Source organism: Lynx canadensis, chromosome B3, assembly GCF_007474595.2.
Source record: "Lynx canadensis isolate LIC74 chromosome B3, mLynCan4.pri.v2, whole genome shotgun sequence".
Taxonomy (NCBI): domain Eukaryota; kingdom Metazoa; phylum Chordata; class Mammalia; order Carnivora; family Felidae; genus Lynx; species Lynx canadensis.
Genome location: NC_044308.2, coordinates 74,256,774 through 74,273,709, shown reverse-complemented (window position 1 = coordinate 74,273,709; position 16,936 = coordinate 74,256,774). Strand labels below are relative to the sequence as shown.

At 49.8% G+C, this 16,936-nt stretch overlaps 2 protein-coding genes across 6 annotated transcripts in view; one reads left to right on the top strand and one right to left on the bottom strand.

The window, feature by feature from the left end:
- NRL (neural retina leucine zipper) overlaps positions 1-16,936 on the top strand; it is a 29,910-nt gene that overhangs the window by 2,179 nt on the left and 10,795 nt on the right. Inside the window, exon 1 of one of the 5 annotated variants that reach the window (XM_030318799.1) lies at positions 13,460-13,521. The exons of 3 other annotated variants lie outside the window; for them this stretch is intronic. Coding sequence is in view for 1 of the 2 variants with exons in the window: in XM_030318795.1 (XP_030174655.1) it covers positions 15,072-15,077 (6 nt within the window). In the remaining variant the exon portion in view is untranslated. Of the gene's footprint in view, positions 1-13,459; positions 13,522-14,713; positions 15,078-16,936 lie in introns of those variants that run through there. One more of the 5 variants, XM_030318795.1, reaches the window with a different exon arrangement.
- On the bottom strand, positions 6,998-15,566 carry PCK2 (phosphoenolpyruvate carboxykinase 2, mitochondrial). The gene is made up of 10 exons (XM_030318768.1): positions 15,538-15,566; positions 13,260-13,505; positions 12,622-12,806; positions 12,331-12,534; positions 11,763-11,950; positions 11,293-11,455; positions 10,827-11,045; positions 8,263-8,400; positions 7,887-7,982; positions 6,998-7,646 (listed from the first exon to the last, which is right to left on the bottom strand). The coding sequence occupies exons 1-10, from the start codon at positions 15,564-15,566 to the stop codon at positions 7,192-7,194; spliced, it is 1,923 nt and encodes a 640-aa protein (XP_030174628.1). The 3' UTR covers positions 6,998-7,191.

Below are 16,936 nucleotides of genomic sequence, written 5' to 3'. Positions count from 1 at the left end.
CTCTTGATTTCGGCTCCCCACTTTGGGCTCTGTGCTGACATGGACCCTGCTTGGGATTCTCTCTCTTCCTCTCTCTGCTCCTCCCCTGCTTGCTTGCTCTCTCTCAAAAATAAATTAATTTAAAAGGATATGTTCAACACATCAATTAATGATAATAGTAAAACACTGGAAACAAAATAGTCTAAATATACTGTAATATGGGAGTATATTGGTTAAGCAAATTATGCTGCATGTGGTAGACACAGAAATATCAGGTAGTCATTAAAATGATGTAGTCTTTTTTTTTTTTGCTATGGGAAATTGTGCAAGTTATATTGTTAAGTGTTTTTTTAATTTTTTTTTTTTTTTTTTTTTTGGCAAAGTGCAAGTGGGGAGGAGCAGAGAAAGGATGACAGAGGATCCAAAAGTGGGCTCTGTGCTGACAGGCTGATGATGTGGGGCTCAAACCCACCAACCATGAGATCATGACCTGAGCCAAAGTCAGATGCTCCAGCCACCCAGGTGCCCCAGGTTTGTGTGGTTTTTTTTGTTTTTTTTTTTTAATGTTTATTTTTTAGAGCGAGGGAGGGGCAGAGAGAGAGGGAGACAAAGAATCCAAAGTAGGCTCCAGGCCCTGAGCTATCAGCACAGAGCCCAAATCAGGGCTGGAACCCATGGACTCAGAGGTCATTACCAGAGTCAAAGTTGATGCTTCACCAACTGAGCCACCCAGGTGCCTTGGAATACCATCTTTTAAAAAAACCTAACTGTGGGGCACTTTGTCTCTGTCTCAAAAATAAACATTAAAAAATTTTTTTAATACAGAACTTGTACATTATTGAACAAAGCATTAAAAGTCATGTTAAATATTAAAAAAAAAAATTTGAGGGGTGCCTGGGTGGCTCAGTTGGTTAAGTGGCTGACTTCAGCTCAGGTCACGAACCTTGTGGCTCCCAAGTTTGAGCTCTTCATTGGGCTCTGCTGTCAGCACAGAGCCTGCTTTGGATCCTCTATCTCCTTTTTTCTCTGCCCCTCCCCTGTGCTTTCTTTCTCCCTCAAAAATAAATAGGGGCGCCTGGGTGGCTCAGTCGGTTGAGCATCCAACTACAGCTCAGGTCATAATCTCGCGGTTCTTGAGTTCGAGCCCCACGTTGGGCTCTGTGCTGACAGCTCGGAGCATGGAGCCTGCTTCAGATTCTGTGTCTCCCTCCCTCTCTGCCCCTCCCCTGCTTGAGCTCTGTCTCTCGCTCTCTCTCTCTCTCTTTTTTTTTTTTTTTTCAACGTTTATTTATTTTTGGGACAGAGAGAGACAGAGCATGAACGGGGGAGGGGCAGAGAGAGAGGGAGACACAGAATCGGAAACAGGCTCCAGGCTCCGAGCCATCAGCCCAGAGCCCGACGCGGGGCTCGAACTCACGGACGGCGAGATCGTGACCTGGCTGAAGTCGGACGCTCAACCGACTGCGCCACCCAGGCGCCCCTCTCGCTCTCTCTTGAAGATAAATAAACAATATAAAAAAATTTTTTTAATAAATAAACATTTAAAAAAATCTGAGATTCTGTGACCAAACTGAGTCTTAATATTAAGTCAGAGGTGCCTGGCTGGCTCAGTCAGAAGAGCATGTGAGTCTTGATCTTGGGGTTGTGAGTTCAAACCCCACATTGGGTGTAGAGATTACATAAATAAAATAAATAAATCTTTAAAAAAGTCAAGGGGCGGGGCGCCTGGGTGGCGCAGTCGGTTAAGCGTCCGACTTCAGCCAGGTCACGATCTCGCGGTCCGTGAGTTCGAGCCCCGCGTCGGGCTCTGGGCTGATGGCTCGGAGCCTGGAGCCTGCTTCGGATTCTGTGTCTCCCTCTCTCTCTGCCCCTCCCCCGTTCATGCTCTGTCTCTCTCTGTCCCAAAAATAATTAAAAAAAAAAAAAAGTTTAAAAAGTCAAGGGGCGCCTGGGTGGCTCAGTCGGTTAAGTGTCTGACTTTGGCTCAGATCATGATGCCACAGTTCCTGAGTTCGAGCCCTGCATCTGGCTCTGTACTGACAGCTCAGAGCCTGGAGCCTGCTTCAAATTCTGTGTCTCCCCCCCCCCTGCCCCTCCCCCGCTCGTGCTCTGTCTCTCTCTCAAAAATAAACAAACATTAAAAAAATTAAGTCAAATACTAAAGGATATAGGATTTTATCTCTGGATCCATTGATAGATTTTTTTTAGTTTATTTGGAGAGAGAGAGCTCGTGCGGGCGCCTGAGTGGGGGAGGGGCAGAGAGAGGGAGACAGAATCTGGAGAAGACTTGGCGCTGTCAGCACAGAGCTTGACACGGCTGGAAGGCTGGAATTCACAAACCGTGAGATCATGACCTGAGCCAAAACCATAACCAACTGAGCCACCCAGGTGCCCCGATTGATTGATTTTTGTATGTAAATATTAAGCTTTTGAATGTAATTGTCACTTGTGACTTACAATACCTTTATTTTTTATTTTAGAGAGAGCGTGCGAGTGGGGGAGAGGGGCAGAGGGAAAGAGAGAATCTTAGGCAGGCACCACGCTCAGTGGGAGCTGGACTCAAGGCTCTACCCTATGACCCTGTGATCATGACCTGAACCAAAATCAAAGAGCCAACCAGGCGCCCTTTATAATACTTTTTAAATGCATATGGACATTTATGTCTTAGGATATGCTATGTGTTCCATTGAAAGAAATATACCATTTCTTTTAAAACAATTAAGTCATTTTGAGAAACTATTGGCCTTCCCTCTCATGATTTTGAAATTTGGTATGTTGCTTGGTGACATTTTGTGAAGTGCTTTTCATTGGGCAGCTTCGTGTTTTCCCACCCACACTTGAAGCCGCTTAATGCCACAGAGAACTTTTCTACCTTCAGCACCCATTTTAGGACTTGTTCTAGTGATTGCTAAGTAAATGTCAGCTAATTGACTTTCTTTGTGACCTGTCTTGTGCTATTTCCTGTTCATTAGCATCCCCACTAGAGGGCAGGCTGGGCTAGAGAGGAGAGAAGGGGAGCAGATTTTTCTTTTCTGGCTAACCCTGGCCTCCCTCTCCCCCACCCCACCTTGCAGGCTGGCAACTGCAGAGTTTCTTGGACACGTGTACAGCTCTGGGCTACACAAGGGAAAGTTGTCTTCCGAAGCGACTGATTACATTATCTTCTTGTAGCATTCTGTGTAGAAGGAAAGGGGAAGTATGTTAATTTACCTAGGATTTAAATTCTGTTGACCAAAAAGCAATTGAGTAATTATGGGATTTCTAATACTCTCATGTCCTGTGACCTTGAGAATCAGAAATTTTTGTGTGGCAGAGAGGAGGTACAGATGTGATACAGAAGCTAAAAACCCTTTCTTTAGCCAGGAATTTGAATAGGAACTATCAGTATGAACTCATGAAGTGTTTTATCTTACTATATCTGTTGAAAAGGTCTAGAAACAATGACCAATCGAGTAGTAGATCTTTTTTTTTTAATATTTTATTTATTTTTGAGTGAGAGAGAGAGAGAGAGAGAGAGAGAGAGAGAGAATGAGTGGGGGAGGGGCAGAGAGAGAGAGGGAGACACAGAATCTGAAGCGGGCTCCAGGCTCCGAGCTGCCAGCACAGAGCCTGAGGCGGGGCTTGAACCCACAAACCCTGAGATCATGACCTGAGCCGAAGTCGGACGCTCAACCGACTGAGCCACCCAGGCGCCCCACCAGTAGTAGATCTTAAAATGCCATTTCCCATGGAAAGCCACCAGAGCTTAAAGAAATGGCTGATTCCAGGTCTGGGGCAGAAAATGTACGAGACAAACACGGAACAGCTTATTTTACCAGAGAGCAAGAAGCCAGCAAACACTATCAGGGTAATGTCAAAAGGACTCAGTGGCTTGGTCGGTTAAGCATTCAACTCTTGATTTTGGCTCAGGTCATGATTTCACGGTTCATGGATTTGAGCCCTGTGTTGGCCTCTTCTCTCTGCCCATCCCCCACTTGCTCTCTCTCAAAAATAAATAAACTTAAAAAAAAAAAAAGGACTCAGGAGCCAAGTTCTCATGGCCAAAGATGGGATAATTTGAGCACTAAAAGGGTAACTTCATTGGGGCGCCTGGGTGGCTCAGTCGGTTAAGTGTCCGCCTTTGGCTCAGGTCATGATCTTGCGGTTCATGAGTTTGAGCCCTGCGTCGGGCTCTGTGCTGACAGCTCAGAGCCTGGAGCCTGCTTCAAATTCTGTGTCTCCCTCTCACTCTGTTCCTCCCCCACTCACGCTCTTTCTCCTCTCTCTCCCTCAAAAATAAATAAAGCTTAAAAAAAAATATAAAAGGGTAACTTCATAAACATTAAGTGTGTTTAAATCCATGAGTTCATAATGGTGTATGTGTGTGTGTAAGTAATTGTTTGCCCTTTTGCAGGATGATAGAAAATTAAATCATATTGGAGATGGTAAATAAAGGAAAAGAATCAGTTACTTTGTTGCTTCTCTATAAAGTATACCTGGAGGTAATGAAATAGAATATAAAGGGAGTGTCCTTTTGTAAAACTTCCAACAATTATGACAGTTTGAATATAGCTGTCTTGAAATCCCTGGTAAATTAATGAATCTAGGCATTAAGCATCTAGGTCTGGATGCTTCAATGATTAAATTAAGGGAAAAGAAAGGAATGGAGGGGGAACTTCTAGATTGAGACTTAAAAGGCATATGAAATTCTTAAAAATGGGCAAAGCTGAACCATAATGTCTACAGATCCACACTTGGGTGATAAAACTACAAAAATAAACTTAAAGGACATAATTATCATGCATCACAATATCCATCTATGCCAGGAAGGAGGGGCTATGATGAAGGTGAAGAATGTAGGGAGGGGGTGGCTGGGTTTTGGGTGTCTGCAAAGTTCTGTTTTTTTCTCTGGATGATGGTTTACAAGTGTTCACTTTCTGTTAGTTTATTAAGCTATACCTTTGTTTTTCATGGTTTTCTGTATCTGTGTTTCATCGTAAAATAAAAAGATGAGGGATGCCTGGCTGGCTCAGTCATAAGAGCATGCGACTCGATCTTGGGGTTGTGAATTCAAGCGCCATGGTGGCTGTAGACATTACTTAAATAAATAAAAAACTTAAAGTAAAATAAAAAGATTAACTAAAATGTGTTAGGGACACCTTAGTGGCTCAGTCGGTTAAGCGTCGAACTCTTGATTTTGGCTCAGGTCATAACCTCACAGTTCAGTGAGATGGAGCCCTGGCATTGGTCTCTGTGCTTAATGTTGAGCTGGCTTGGGATTCTCTCTCCCTTTTCTTCTCTGCCCGTCTCTCCCTCTCTCAAAATAAACAAACTTAAAAAAAATTAATCGTGTGTTAACTACATTTTATCATTTCTCTGCAGGGCATGTAGCCTAATTTTATTCTAATTGTCAAAATAATTTTTAAGGCTAATACCTTTAAATCGCTGGGCATTTAGATACCTGGAGGGCTCTGGAACCCCAGTTCCCTGCCTCTTTCCTGGAGGGAATTATTTCCAAACCAATTTTCTTTCTCTTCTAAATTTTATTTACATTGCTCACTCTCTTCTTAAACTGTAGCGTCAGCAATATATGACATAGGCTTACAGGACACACTCTAATCAATATAGAGTGGAAAGGTGAGAGCAGCTAACATACAGTCAGTGGTTACTCCATGCCAGGAACAGTTCTGAGTGCTGGCTCCACTGACCTTTAATCCTTCTAACAACACCGAGGTGCAGGCACATCCTGGTTTTACAGATGAAGAAACCCAGAGGCACCTGACTCTACCGTGTGCCTAACATCTCTGTTGTGCCGCCTCTGATCATTTTCTCAGGTATTGCATGCCATTCATGAAGCTGAAGATTTGGCTGTATATTTTTAAGTATAATAGACTCCATTACTAACTATACATTAACACGTGATCCACTCTGACCTTAGCTTCTTCTCTGCTTACACATGATAGCTGGTTATTGGCTGTTCTCTATGAAACACTTGGTGTTTCCTCCTCCAGTTTTTTCTTTTGCAGCAATTCCCAGAAACTCCATTTTATTTTTTGGAGTTTATTCTCATTTTCTGGGTGTGGACTTCCATCCTACCAGTCTGTTTATACATGCCCTCAGCCTGATTCAGATCAGAGGTGAAGTTATCCCTCAGCCAGTGCTCCTGATTTATGGAGGATCATCGCTCCCTTTGTGGTCTTCCTATAAAGCTGATTTCTGAGGATTTAGGCCAAGGCCTTGCTACTTAAACTATGGTCCCTGGACCAGCAGCATCAACATCAATTAGGAGCTTGTAAGAAAAATAATCTGGCCACTCCAGACCTGCTGAATGAGCATTTTATCAAGATCCCCAGGTGATTCATATGCACTTTTAAGTCTGAGAAGCATGGAATAGGGGACATCTAAAATCCTTATAGTTCTCCAGTCTATGCTGCTATGAGAGATGTCTATGCGGTTATTGTTTATCCTTGGTTCTCCTGTTTGCTGTGTGGGCTTGGGCAATTACTTGACCTCTGTATGCCTTTGTTTCTTCATCTGTAATGTGGTACTTGCTTCAAAGGGTTGTTTTGTAACGTGCTCAGAACAGTACCTGGCGCACAGAAGGTACTATAAGTGTTAGCTCTCTTAATATTGAATGAGCTTTCATGAATGCTTTGGAGTCCCAGTGTCAGGTCAAGCAGGAAGAAGAACAGGTTTGACGACTGACAATGGAACTGCTTCACTGGGGATGGGACTATAGAGGCTTCTGGTCTCCAAGTGGGAGGTCAGAAATTTAAGGCCTGGAGGCTATACGGAGTAGCTGGTAGAGGTCCCTGTCTTTTTAAGAACTGGGACACACAGCAGATGTGCCTTCTCCCAGAAATTCCCACTTATATGGCCCAGTGGTAGCACTGCCTGTGAGAGAGGTCCTGGATATCACCGGGCTGCGCCAGGCCAGGCTGCACCAGGGTGCTGGCTGCTTGGAGAGCTGCAAGAAGTCTATGAAATTGGTGTTAGAGAGAAGCCTGTGAAGACAGGCAGGAATGAAACAGCACAAAAGTTGTGTAAAATAAATGAGCATCTCTTATTATTAGCATGTTGGAGAAGGCCTGTGGCCTGGTCTCATGGCACCCAGATGTTAATTCTATCCAATTGCTCATACTTTCTGCAAGCCTGGTGGCTCTCCTATCCCTAGATGGCGGCTGGGACAGATGGGGGGGGTGCTGTGTTCTCCTGCTAGCCTGGAGCCTCAGGTCACATTCTGTGCACACGTCCCTCCAGGGCCTCCAGTTCAGCCAACACCTCCTTGGGCAGATCCTGATTGACTTGCTCTGTCAGGTAGCTCCGAATGTCACGCACCTCCTGTTCCCAGAAGTCTTTGGGGAGTGAGAATAGCTGTGTGGTATCTATGGCTCCCAGACCACTGAGATCCAAGGCACCTTCCTTTGGCACCAGCCCGATGGGCGTCTCTCGGGCACTGTCCTCCCCCTCTAGCCGCCGGCAGATCCAGTCTAGCACCCGAGCATTCTCTCCAAAGCCTGGCCACAGGAAGTGGCCCGCCTCATCCCGCCGGAACCAGTTGACGTGGAAGATGCGGGGTAGCCGGGCCCCCTTGCGCTCCTCCATGCTCAGCCAGTGTTCTAGGTAGCGCCCAAAGTTGTAGCCAAAAAAGGGCCGCATGGCAAATGGGTCGTGCATGATGACCTTCCCTGGGGAGGGGAGCAGGATGGGTAAGGAATCTTCCTCCTAACTGGAGAAGACAAGGGCACCCTGCATCCAGCTGGAGGAAGTTGGGAAATGTTGGTGGCTCCAGAAGATCCTCAAGAGTAGGGTGAAGAGAAGGGATTGGGAAAAGAGACCCGTGGAAAGGGCAGGCAGGAGGAAGGGAGGAAGGTCTGGCTCAGAAAGGGAGAGAAGCAGCCATGTGGGTGTATAGGGATGGCACTCACCTTTGTGTTCAGCCGCAGCAGTGGACTCAGAGCGCATAGCACTGCCCACAAATACCCCATGGCGCCAGTTGAAGGCCTCATATACCAAGGGTACTCCTAGAACACCAGTGAACAGGGTCACAGGCAGCTTTTGTCTGTGGGCCCTCACCCCCTCCCTCCTGGTGATCTTGATTCCTGGTCTCTCTCTCCTAGTATCTCTGCTTTCCCATTTTCAAACCCAATGCCTCCCCATATTTTGCATTCTCCAGGGGATAGTTCTAGAGACAGACAGCTACAGTTGGCAATCTAGGCTGAGCTTTAAGTGTAAGAGGGAGGTAGGCCCTGAGATGGAGACAGACCTTTTACCAAGAAGGCATGGAGCCCACACAATGCTTACCTTTGGGTCTGCGGCCTCCAAAGATGATGGCATCAATGGGGACACCCTCGGGGGCCTCCCAGGCTGGGTCCATGATGGGGCACTGGCGAGCCGGGGCACAAAAGCGAGAGTTGGGATGTGCACAGGGCTCCTTGTCTCCTGGCAGGGGAAATACAAATACTTTCAGTTCCAAGGGCTTTTCCACCCCCAACACACACATATATTTGCATGCACTCTTGCAAAATTTCTGTTTGCGTCATCAACTCCCTGCAACCTTGTGTGGTAAGGAGCAGGGAGAAGGGAGCCAGGACATCTTTCCCAAAAGATCAGGTTATTTATCCATAATGGTGCTACCAGCTGTGCTATGTGAGAAAGAATGGGCAAGGAATTGGGGTTTAGCAGGACACTACTGTCTATGCCAAGCTGTAGCTACTTGGCATTGGCCAGTGCTCAAGAGAATGGACTTAGATCTTGGCATAAGGTTTTCGCAGAAATTTTATCCCAGAAATGATTTATATATGGGATTAAAAAATTTTTTTTTAATGTTTATTTATTATTGAGAGACAGAGACACAGAGCGTGAGCAGGGGAGAGGCAGAGAGAGGGGGAGACACAGACTCTGAAGCAGGCTCCAGACTCTGAGCTGTCAGCACAAAGTCTGATGCGAAGTTCAAACCCATGAACTGTGAGATCATGACCTGAGCTGAAGTTGGTCACCCAACCAACTGAACCACCCAGGCGCCCCACTGTGGGATTATTATTTAAACAAACATTCAAACCTAAAGCAAAAACTGAGGCTGTCCATGAGTACTTCAGACAATTGACTTTCCATCAGCAAATAGAGGAAGATGGGGTCTCCTGAGCTTTCAAAATGTAAACAGCAATTGATTTTGAAGCTAGAAGAATTTTGGTGATTTCCCTGGGTCTCCTTAGACCCAGAGGGAACAATATGTCTTGAAGACCTCACATATAACCTGGGCAGGTGAAACCTGAGGAGCATAGGACATTTGGTCCCTAGGGAGAGAATGGGACCAAGTCAGTGGCATGTGTATAAAACACCACCATGGGGGTCCTAAATGGACACAGAAGCTTCTCTGCTGGAGGTTGCTGGTTAGACCTGGGAAGGGGGGCAAGGGAGTTCTACAGCCAGCCCATCTCTCCTGGCCACGCCCCCCCCCCCCAACCTGCCCAGCTCCTGCTTCCACTTGCATATAAGAGCCTCTTGCACTTCCAGCAGCCCCCAATTTAGGACCCTGGCACAGGGTATTATTCTGGGAATAGCAGCTGGGCACAACATGCCCTAGTTATACCCGTGAATCTAGAGATGATGAAAGGGTTGGGGAACTAGCCTGCGGGTAAGTATGAAAGTTTCTTGGGTTTCTCAGTTGGGTGGGAAGGCCAAGGAGGGCTTAATGATGGTGGTGGAGAAAGCAAGGGGTGATTAGATAAGGAGGGAGAATGCTTGGTCAGTCTGGAAGACGTGAATGTAGGCTTCAGTGACCACAAGGCCACCCTCCCCAGCATGCCCTTCTTTGCTTCCATTCTTAGGTCTCTGGGCTAACTGCAGAAGGTCCAGAGTGCAGGGTTGGGGGAGGGGCAGGGCTGCTAGGCACCAGGGGTGATGACAGGGTTGAGAAACTAGCTGTTAGAAGAGGCTAAAGAGCTGGTCTGATTTCGCCTGGAAGGATTTGGGTGTGCGTGTTAGAGGGATAGAGAAGGGTGAGGGTAACAACGCTGACCTTTAGACAATAATTATTATACAAGGGATGGTGGGAGCCAAGTGGCAGGGGGAGGGGCAGGCTTCCTCCTCCCTAATGGGTCAAACTTTGTGGACTATGCTTTGAGCCCAAGTCCTTGTGTAAAAATTTTCAAAACAGTCCTTCCCTTTCCTTTTTAAAAAAATTCCAAGGGCACCTGGGTGGTTCAGTTAAGTGTCTGACTCTTGATTTCAGCTCAGGTCATGATCTCAGGGTTTGTGAGTTCGAGCCCTGCTTTGGGGTCTGTGCTTCAGTGCTTCCTCACTTGTTCTCTCTCTCTCTCTCTCAAATAAACTTAAAAAAAAAAAGCTCCAGCTTATTTTTACCGAAAATTTGCTATATATTCAGCACTATGCTGAACACTTTGCATGCATTATTATTTCTTAAGGTTTATTTATTTAGTTTGAGGGGGAAAGGGGCAGAGAGAGAGGGAGGAGAGAGAATCCCAAGCAGGGGCTCAAACTCATGATCTGTGAGATCATGACCTGAGCCGAAATCAAGACACGGACGCTTAACCAATGGCACTCCTGCATGCGTTATTTAATTTAACTCTCCAACAGCCAAGATAGGTACTTTGGTAACTGCCTCCATTTAGCTGATGGGGCAATTGAAGTTCATGAGGGTAAGCAGCTTAGCCAGGTCCCAAAGCCAATACCTGGAGTTGGGACTTGACCTGAGATCTCACCTGAGGTTAGAAACCGGGAATATTTATAATTTCCTGTGACTCCCAGAGGTCCTGGAGGACAGCCACAGGTTGTGGAGAAGCCTTTTACGTCATCAAGGTGCTGAGCCCTAGGGGCTTGTATCACAACTCCCCCATCATACATACCAGGTTTCCAGGGTTTTCCCAGCCAGGAGGTCACAGTGACACCAGGTGGAAGAGGCTGGTCAATGCCCTCCCAGTACACTCCACCATCACTGGTCTCAGCCACATTGGTGAAAAGAGTGTTACTCTGGATTGTGGCCATGGCATTGGGATTAGTGGTGGCAGAGGTGCCAGGGGCCACGCCGAAGAAGCCATTCTCAGGGTTGATGGCCCGGAGTCGACCTGTCAGGAGCAGAAGTGAAGGAAAGGAAGGATCAACCAGTAAGAGTTGAGAGGTGCGTCCATGGAAGGTCCTATTCTGTTCCCTCTTGCCCTGAGCTGGCCCCCAGATCTTATGGAGAAAGCCCTTCTGTCTCTAGGGTGGGTAGACTGCTAGGAGGTATAGGGCAGGGTCCACCATGAGCAGTGAAGGGGAGACTCCTATGCTCTGGTATGAGCCAGAACTGAGTATGATCCATGGGCCTCTCACCGTCACTGTCAAACCTCATCCAGGCGATGTCATCCCCCACACACTCCACTTTCCAGCCTGGCAGTGCTGGCCGCATCATGGCCAGGTTAGTCTTGCCGCAGGCGCTGGGGAAGGCGGCTGCCACGTAGCGCTTCTTCCCTGCGGGGTTGGTGATACCCAGGATCTGCGTGTCGAGGAGGGAGGGAACAAAGAGGAGGTCAGTTATGGTCTGCACAGAAAGGACAGCTAGGGGTTAACAGGGAGGACAAATAATTATTGCCTAAACAGGTGCACCACCTTGCCACAGGGCTGGTGTGGCAGCAAGTTGAAGCCCCCTCAATGTTCAGCAGCCTGGGGCCAAAGCTTTGGTCATTTGGGCAGCGTCCCTCCCAACCGGCCCCGCACCTGGCGGTGGGGAGGTGAGGCTGACCAGCCAGGCCCCACTCCTGCCCTGCTCCCTGCAGCTGCCTAGGTCCTCACCAGGCCCTCACCAGCATGTGCTCTGCCAGCCAGCCCTCATCCCGGGCCAGACGAGAGGCGATGCGAAGGGCAAAGCACTTCTTGCCCAGCAAGGAGTTGCCGCCATAGCCGCTGCCGAAGGAGACGATCTCTCTCTGGTCAGGCACGTGGCCAATCAGGGTTTTCTCTGGGTTGCATGGCCAATGGCTCACCGGCTCCCCTGGGGACAATGGGGTTATGGGGTCATGGGGCCGGCTGTTGGTAGGGGCATGAGGAACTGGGGCATTAGGAGCTGGAGGGTATTGGGATTGGCAGGAGAGACACTGAGGAGCGGTGGTGGTGCCAATGAGTAGCTTAACACCCCCCCCGCACCCCCGGTATCTATCAGCTCCTACGTCCCTGTTCTGGGACAGGACATGGATAAGTGACTTTTCTCAATCTTGTGCAGATTGCTCTGCCAACACAGCATTGCCCCAGCCCAGACTGCTGCTTTAGATTTTGGGAATGAGGTGTTTCACTAATTCAGATGGGTAGGATTGAGGGTTTTCTCTGAATGCAAGCAGGTCTCTGTGGTCTCCCCTAGGCAGGGTAGGCGCTCACCTTGCCCAGTCAGGGGCTGGCCCACAGAGTGCAGACACTTGACAAAGTTGCCATCTCCCAGGGCCTGAAGCACAGGCGTCCCCAGCCGGGTCATGATGCGCATGCTTGCCACCACGTAGGCCGAATCAGTGAGCTGCACTCCGATTCGGGACAGTGGGGAGCCCACGGGACCCATGCTGAATGGAAGCACATACATGGTTCGGCCTATGGAGGAAAAATACCACCAGGATGAAGGGTTCTAACCTGTTAATATCTTCAGTGCCCCTGCTTCTGTGTCCCTGCCCCGGTTACCCTGCATGCAGCCTGGAAACCTCTCATCCACAGCTTGCTGGAACTCAGCTGGGGACATCCAGTTGCCTAGCTGCCCACGGGCCCCACCAGCCGGGAGGGGCACTGTGTCCCGTTGAGAAGGAGTTACAATCACTGTCTTGCTCTCTACTCGTGCCACATCCTTGGGGTCTGTGCGGGCCAGCCAGCTGGGGGAGAAAGGATTATCAGGAAGACGTGGCCAGATGATCTCCCTCATCCCCAGACCCAATCTTTCAAGTCCAACTTTGACTCTACGTCTTTTGTGGGTCTTATTTTTGCCCATCCATTTGCACCTCAGTTGCTTGCTCCAGATTTTGTCCCATCTAAGGGGTAGTTCCTTTGGCCCAGCCTTCTAAAGGCTTCTGCCCTCGGCAAAAACTCTGAACTTGGAAGAGGGGGGGAAAAAAAGCAAAGGTTTTTATTTGTATTAGCTTCTTTCCTTAACATAAAAAATATAGACCAATCTCACTAATTCCTGATTCTGTTTCCCCCAGAGCTCCCATTCTTGCTCATTCCATTGGGATGGTCTAGTTAAATTTGATGTTTGTCTTGGTAAACCCAACGTGGCCTCTGTCCAATAAGCTGTTCCCATCCCATGGGTCACGGGGCTCAGGGCTTACCAGTTGTTGTACTTGGGGAGCTTTCGGATAAGTCCCTGCTTTTCCAGCAGGGCCAGTGTGGCAGTGTTCTCAGCCTCGGTGCCATCACAGATGTGGATGCCCTCTGGTTGGCACAGGTGGGCACTGCGCTCCACAAAGTCTCGAACTCCAGCGGGCAGCTGGCCCAGATCTCCACTGAGTACTCGTAGGGTCTGGATGCTGCGCCATGATGACCAGCCCCAGGGGCTCAGCCCAGGCCGGCTAAGCCTACGACAAGAAATAGGTAATGGGCTGGGTGTTCTCATGGAAGATGGGCAAGTCAAGGGGACAGAAAGCTTGGGCTGCCATGGAGCATGCTAAAACAGGTCTTGGCGCAGGCACCTTGAAGAGCAGGTGAGAGTAGGTGTGTAGGATAGGTTCAGGCCACATGTACCTTGTGGCCTCCATGAGTCTCAGTGAGGGTGTTTTCTTGTCAGCAAGGGACGAATATTGCCAAAGGAGCATAAAAGGCACATGCCTGGTGGCGTGGAGGGTATATGTCGGCATGCTGAGGTTATTGCTTGCAGTCTTAACCCATGCCCACGTTTAACTCTGTCTGGTCAAGGTTGGAAATGAGGAGGTGCCCTATGACCCAGTGTCGATAAACTGTGCCCTGGTGACAGCTTCATGGGTCTGGTAGTTAAAGCCCTCATCCCTGTTCTTTCCATTCTTAAGTATAGTTTTTATAAGTTAAAAAAGCAGCTGCTTTTACTTTTTTCTTCTGGTGTGTATAAGACTGTGAAAGCCTCAGCAAAGGACCCAGTCTTTGAGATGGTACAGTCCCAGGTTTCCAGATTAGGGCTCTTGCACAGAGAGTTGGTAACTGGGTATTGGGGTTCCAGGCATCAGAGCTAGGGCTGCCCACCTGGGCCAACAAGGGTTGCATAAGATATTTCTATTGGGTAGGTATCTTTGAGCTGGGTGGAAGGCTGACTGTTGGGGAATGTCAATGGCTGGGGTACATGCCCATTCCCATGAGGGCAGGGTCCCTGTTCTCTGTCCCTTCACACCCCTGGGAGAGGGAGAAGCAGGGTCTGCTCTGATTGGCCCGGACCCAGGGTGGAGTGACCCAGAGAGAGCAAAGGCCAAGAGAGGGAAGTTGCCCTTCTCTGATGCCAGGGCCTCGCCCACCAGAAACTGCTCCACACATCAGACTGCATGCCCCTGTTCCTCCCCTTAGAGGTCAAATGCCTAGAGAGTTTTGGGTGTTGGTGGTAGGTGGTAACATCAGACTGCAGAAAGCTCAGTTAAACTTAGGCTGTAAGCCTGGGGAAGGGAGACAGCTCAGACCATGGATATGGGAGTTGGAACCTGGCTAGAGTGGACCTGGGCTGGCAGGATTCAAACCCAGTGTGGCCTCAGGGGCAGAGGAAGAGGACTCCTGGGACCTGGCATTAATTTGAAAGGCATACCCTCTCCCCGCAGGGGGCCTGGCTCAGGAAGTCTCTGGTGATCCTCTCTGACTCTCCACCAGTGGGACCCTCTCCTTTTCCTCTGCTCCAGAGGCCACCCACATGGGCTGGCCAAGAGGAACCAGCTGTGGGAGAGACTTGGGGGTTAGCTCAGACTTTGGGACACATACTGGGGAGAAGGGAGGCCACAGAGGAACGACAGGAAGCTGTGAAAAGGGAGCAGGGCCTAGGAGCTTCCGTCCCAGACAGAGGACGAAGCCAACCTATTAGAATTGAAGGCAACTTGTCCCCCTCCTCCACCTTGTTTCCCTCTTTCCCCAGGCCGCAGGTCCCTTGGCTGCGCCAGGCTTCCCTCCAGGTTCCAGTTCGCGGGAGGTCGGAAATGGAGGTTTACCTTCTGCCTTCTTTGGGGAGTTCTGAGCTCAGTCCCCCAGGGGTTCATGCACCCTTGACCCCAGGGTCCTACCGCGCTTCTAATCGCAACTGGGGCACAAGAGTTACATCTTAAAGAAAAGGAGGAGACGAGGAGACAGGGCTCTGTGGAGGCGAGCGAGGAGGGGAGGAAGTTGTGAGTGGCAGATCGAGACGGCGCGGTCAGAGATCAGCAAAGCAGGGACGGGGGAGGAGGGGACGGAAGCGGAGAGACTCGGAGCGGCGGCGGCCGCCCCAGATCTCCCGCGAGACACGGGCCGGAGAGGCTGGGGATGGAGACACCCTGGCCCCGGGCCCGCCTCCTCCTCGGCTGAGAAAGCCGGCGGAGGCTGGCGGGCAGGAGAGCGCCATTGGCAGCCCCGAGGGGGCGAGCGCGGCGGAAGGTGCGGGTCGGCCCCGGGCGAGGGCTCACTCACCGCAGGCCGGGGCGGTACACAGCGGCCATGGCACCTGGGGCTGCGGGGTGGCCACGAGAACCGAGCGGAGCCGGGGAGATAAGGAAGGCGGGGAAAGAGGGTGCGCTGCTAAGCGAGCGGGAGCGAAGGCTGGGCGGGAGGCGCTTAAAAAGGAGGCGGGCGGGAGGGCGCAGGGGCGGAACCTCGCTGGGCCCGCGCGACCCTCTCTACGCCCTAGCCGTACAGCCGCTCCCCCAGGGCACCAGGCCCCGGCCGGACCAGACGCCTCCCCTCCCCCAGCATCCTAGCCCCCACACCCATCTCTCTCATTGGACAGCTGGGCCCCCTACTCGGCTCCCCGCCTCCGCGAGGCTCCGCCCCCCGCTCCGCCTCGCCCCCTGCACATGATGTAACTTTGAGGACTCTTGCTCCCGAGAGATAGCGACTGGGAGACAACGGGGTGGCAAACAAGCTAGGAACGAGGGGGGAGGTCAGGGCGAGGGCCCACGGAGGCTGGGAGTCCAGAAACCGAGGGTTGGGCATTGTCTTTTCTCTTCTCCTGGGGACTGGACACCGTAAGACCCATGTTTTTCTGTTTTCCAGGGTCCCAAAGCTAACGTTTTCTTGGTCCCCAACTCCTAAATACCTGTTTCTTCTCCCCCTGATGAGGGTTCCCTTCTGCCTTCCCATAAAATGATGGCATCTCTCTACCCCAGAGTCTCTTCTTTGGGCCTCTGCCCTGGCTATTCTCTCCACATTCCCCTGAAGAACTAGTCTGTCCCACCCAACCACCACCATAAAGTCCTCAGGTAATTTGTCAAGTTATGTCTCCATCCAGACATCTCTCTTCAACTTGATACCATTGGGTACCACCCCAAATGCCATAGTACCCGAGACTCAACATGCCTGTAGTAGGCACCTGCCCAGCATCCACTCCCCCTTTCTGGTAATATCACCCTGATGTTCCTTTACGGAACTACCTCCTCAGTCCATGGAGGAAATCATATAGGTCTCCTGTGGGTAGGCTCTCAGTTTGACCAATTTGTGTCTTCCTCACTTTGGCCACAGCAGTTGGGAATGTTTAGGGATGGGCATGAGATCCCTCTCTGGAGCTTTTTCTGTAGACTTTCAAAATGAGCTCTTTCTGCTGGGTTTGCTGAGCTGGTGGGATATAAGCATAGAGCTGCAGCGTATCAGCTCGGCACTGCAAAGCAGGAACCTGCCCTCAATGAAAGCCAGCCCAAAGGAAGCAGCAGAGGGATGGAGAGCTACAGATTCCTGATTTTGATTATACGACTCAACAAATTTCTTGATTTCTTCTCTCGTTCAAGCTAATTTTAAGTGGATTTCTGCCATTTGCAACAGAAACAATGCTGATTCTCAGGTTTCTCAAAGTTCTGTGCTAAAACATAGCGGGAAA

Excerpts from the sequence above, each read along its gene's own strand:
- PCK2 (XM_030318768.1), bottom strand. The coding sequence starts at position 15,566 with ATGGCCGCTGTGTACCGCCCCGGCCTGCG. Across the intron at positions 11,951-12,330 it reads CCAGCCCCTGACTGGGCAAG|GGGAGCCGGTGAGCCATTGG; the intron begins GTGAGCGCCTAC and ends CATTGTCCCCAG. Across the intron at positions 8,401-10,826 it reads GGGAAAACCCTGGAAACCTG|GAGACAAGGAGCCCTGTGCA; the intron begins GTATGTATGATG and ends TTCCCCTGCCAG.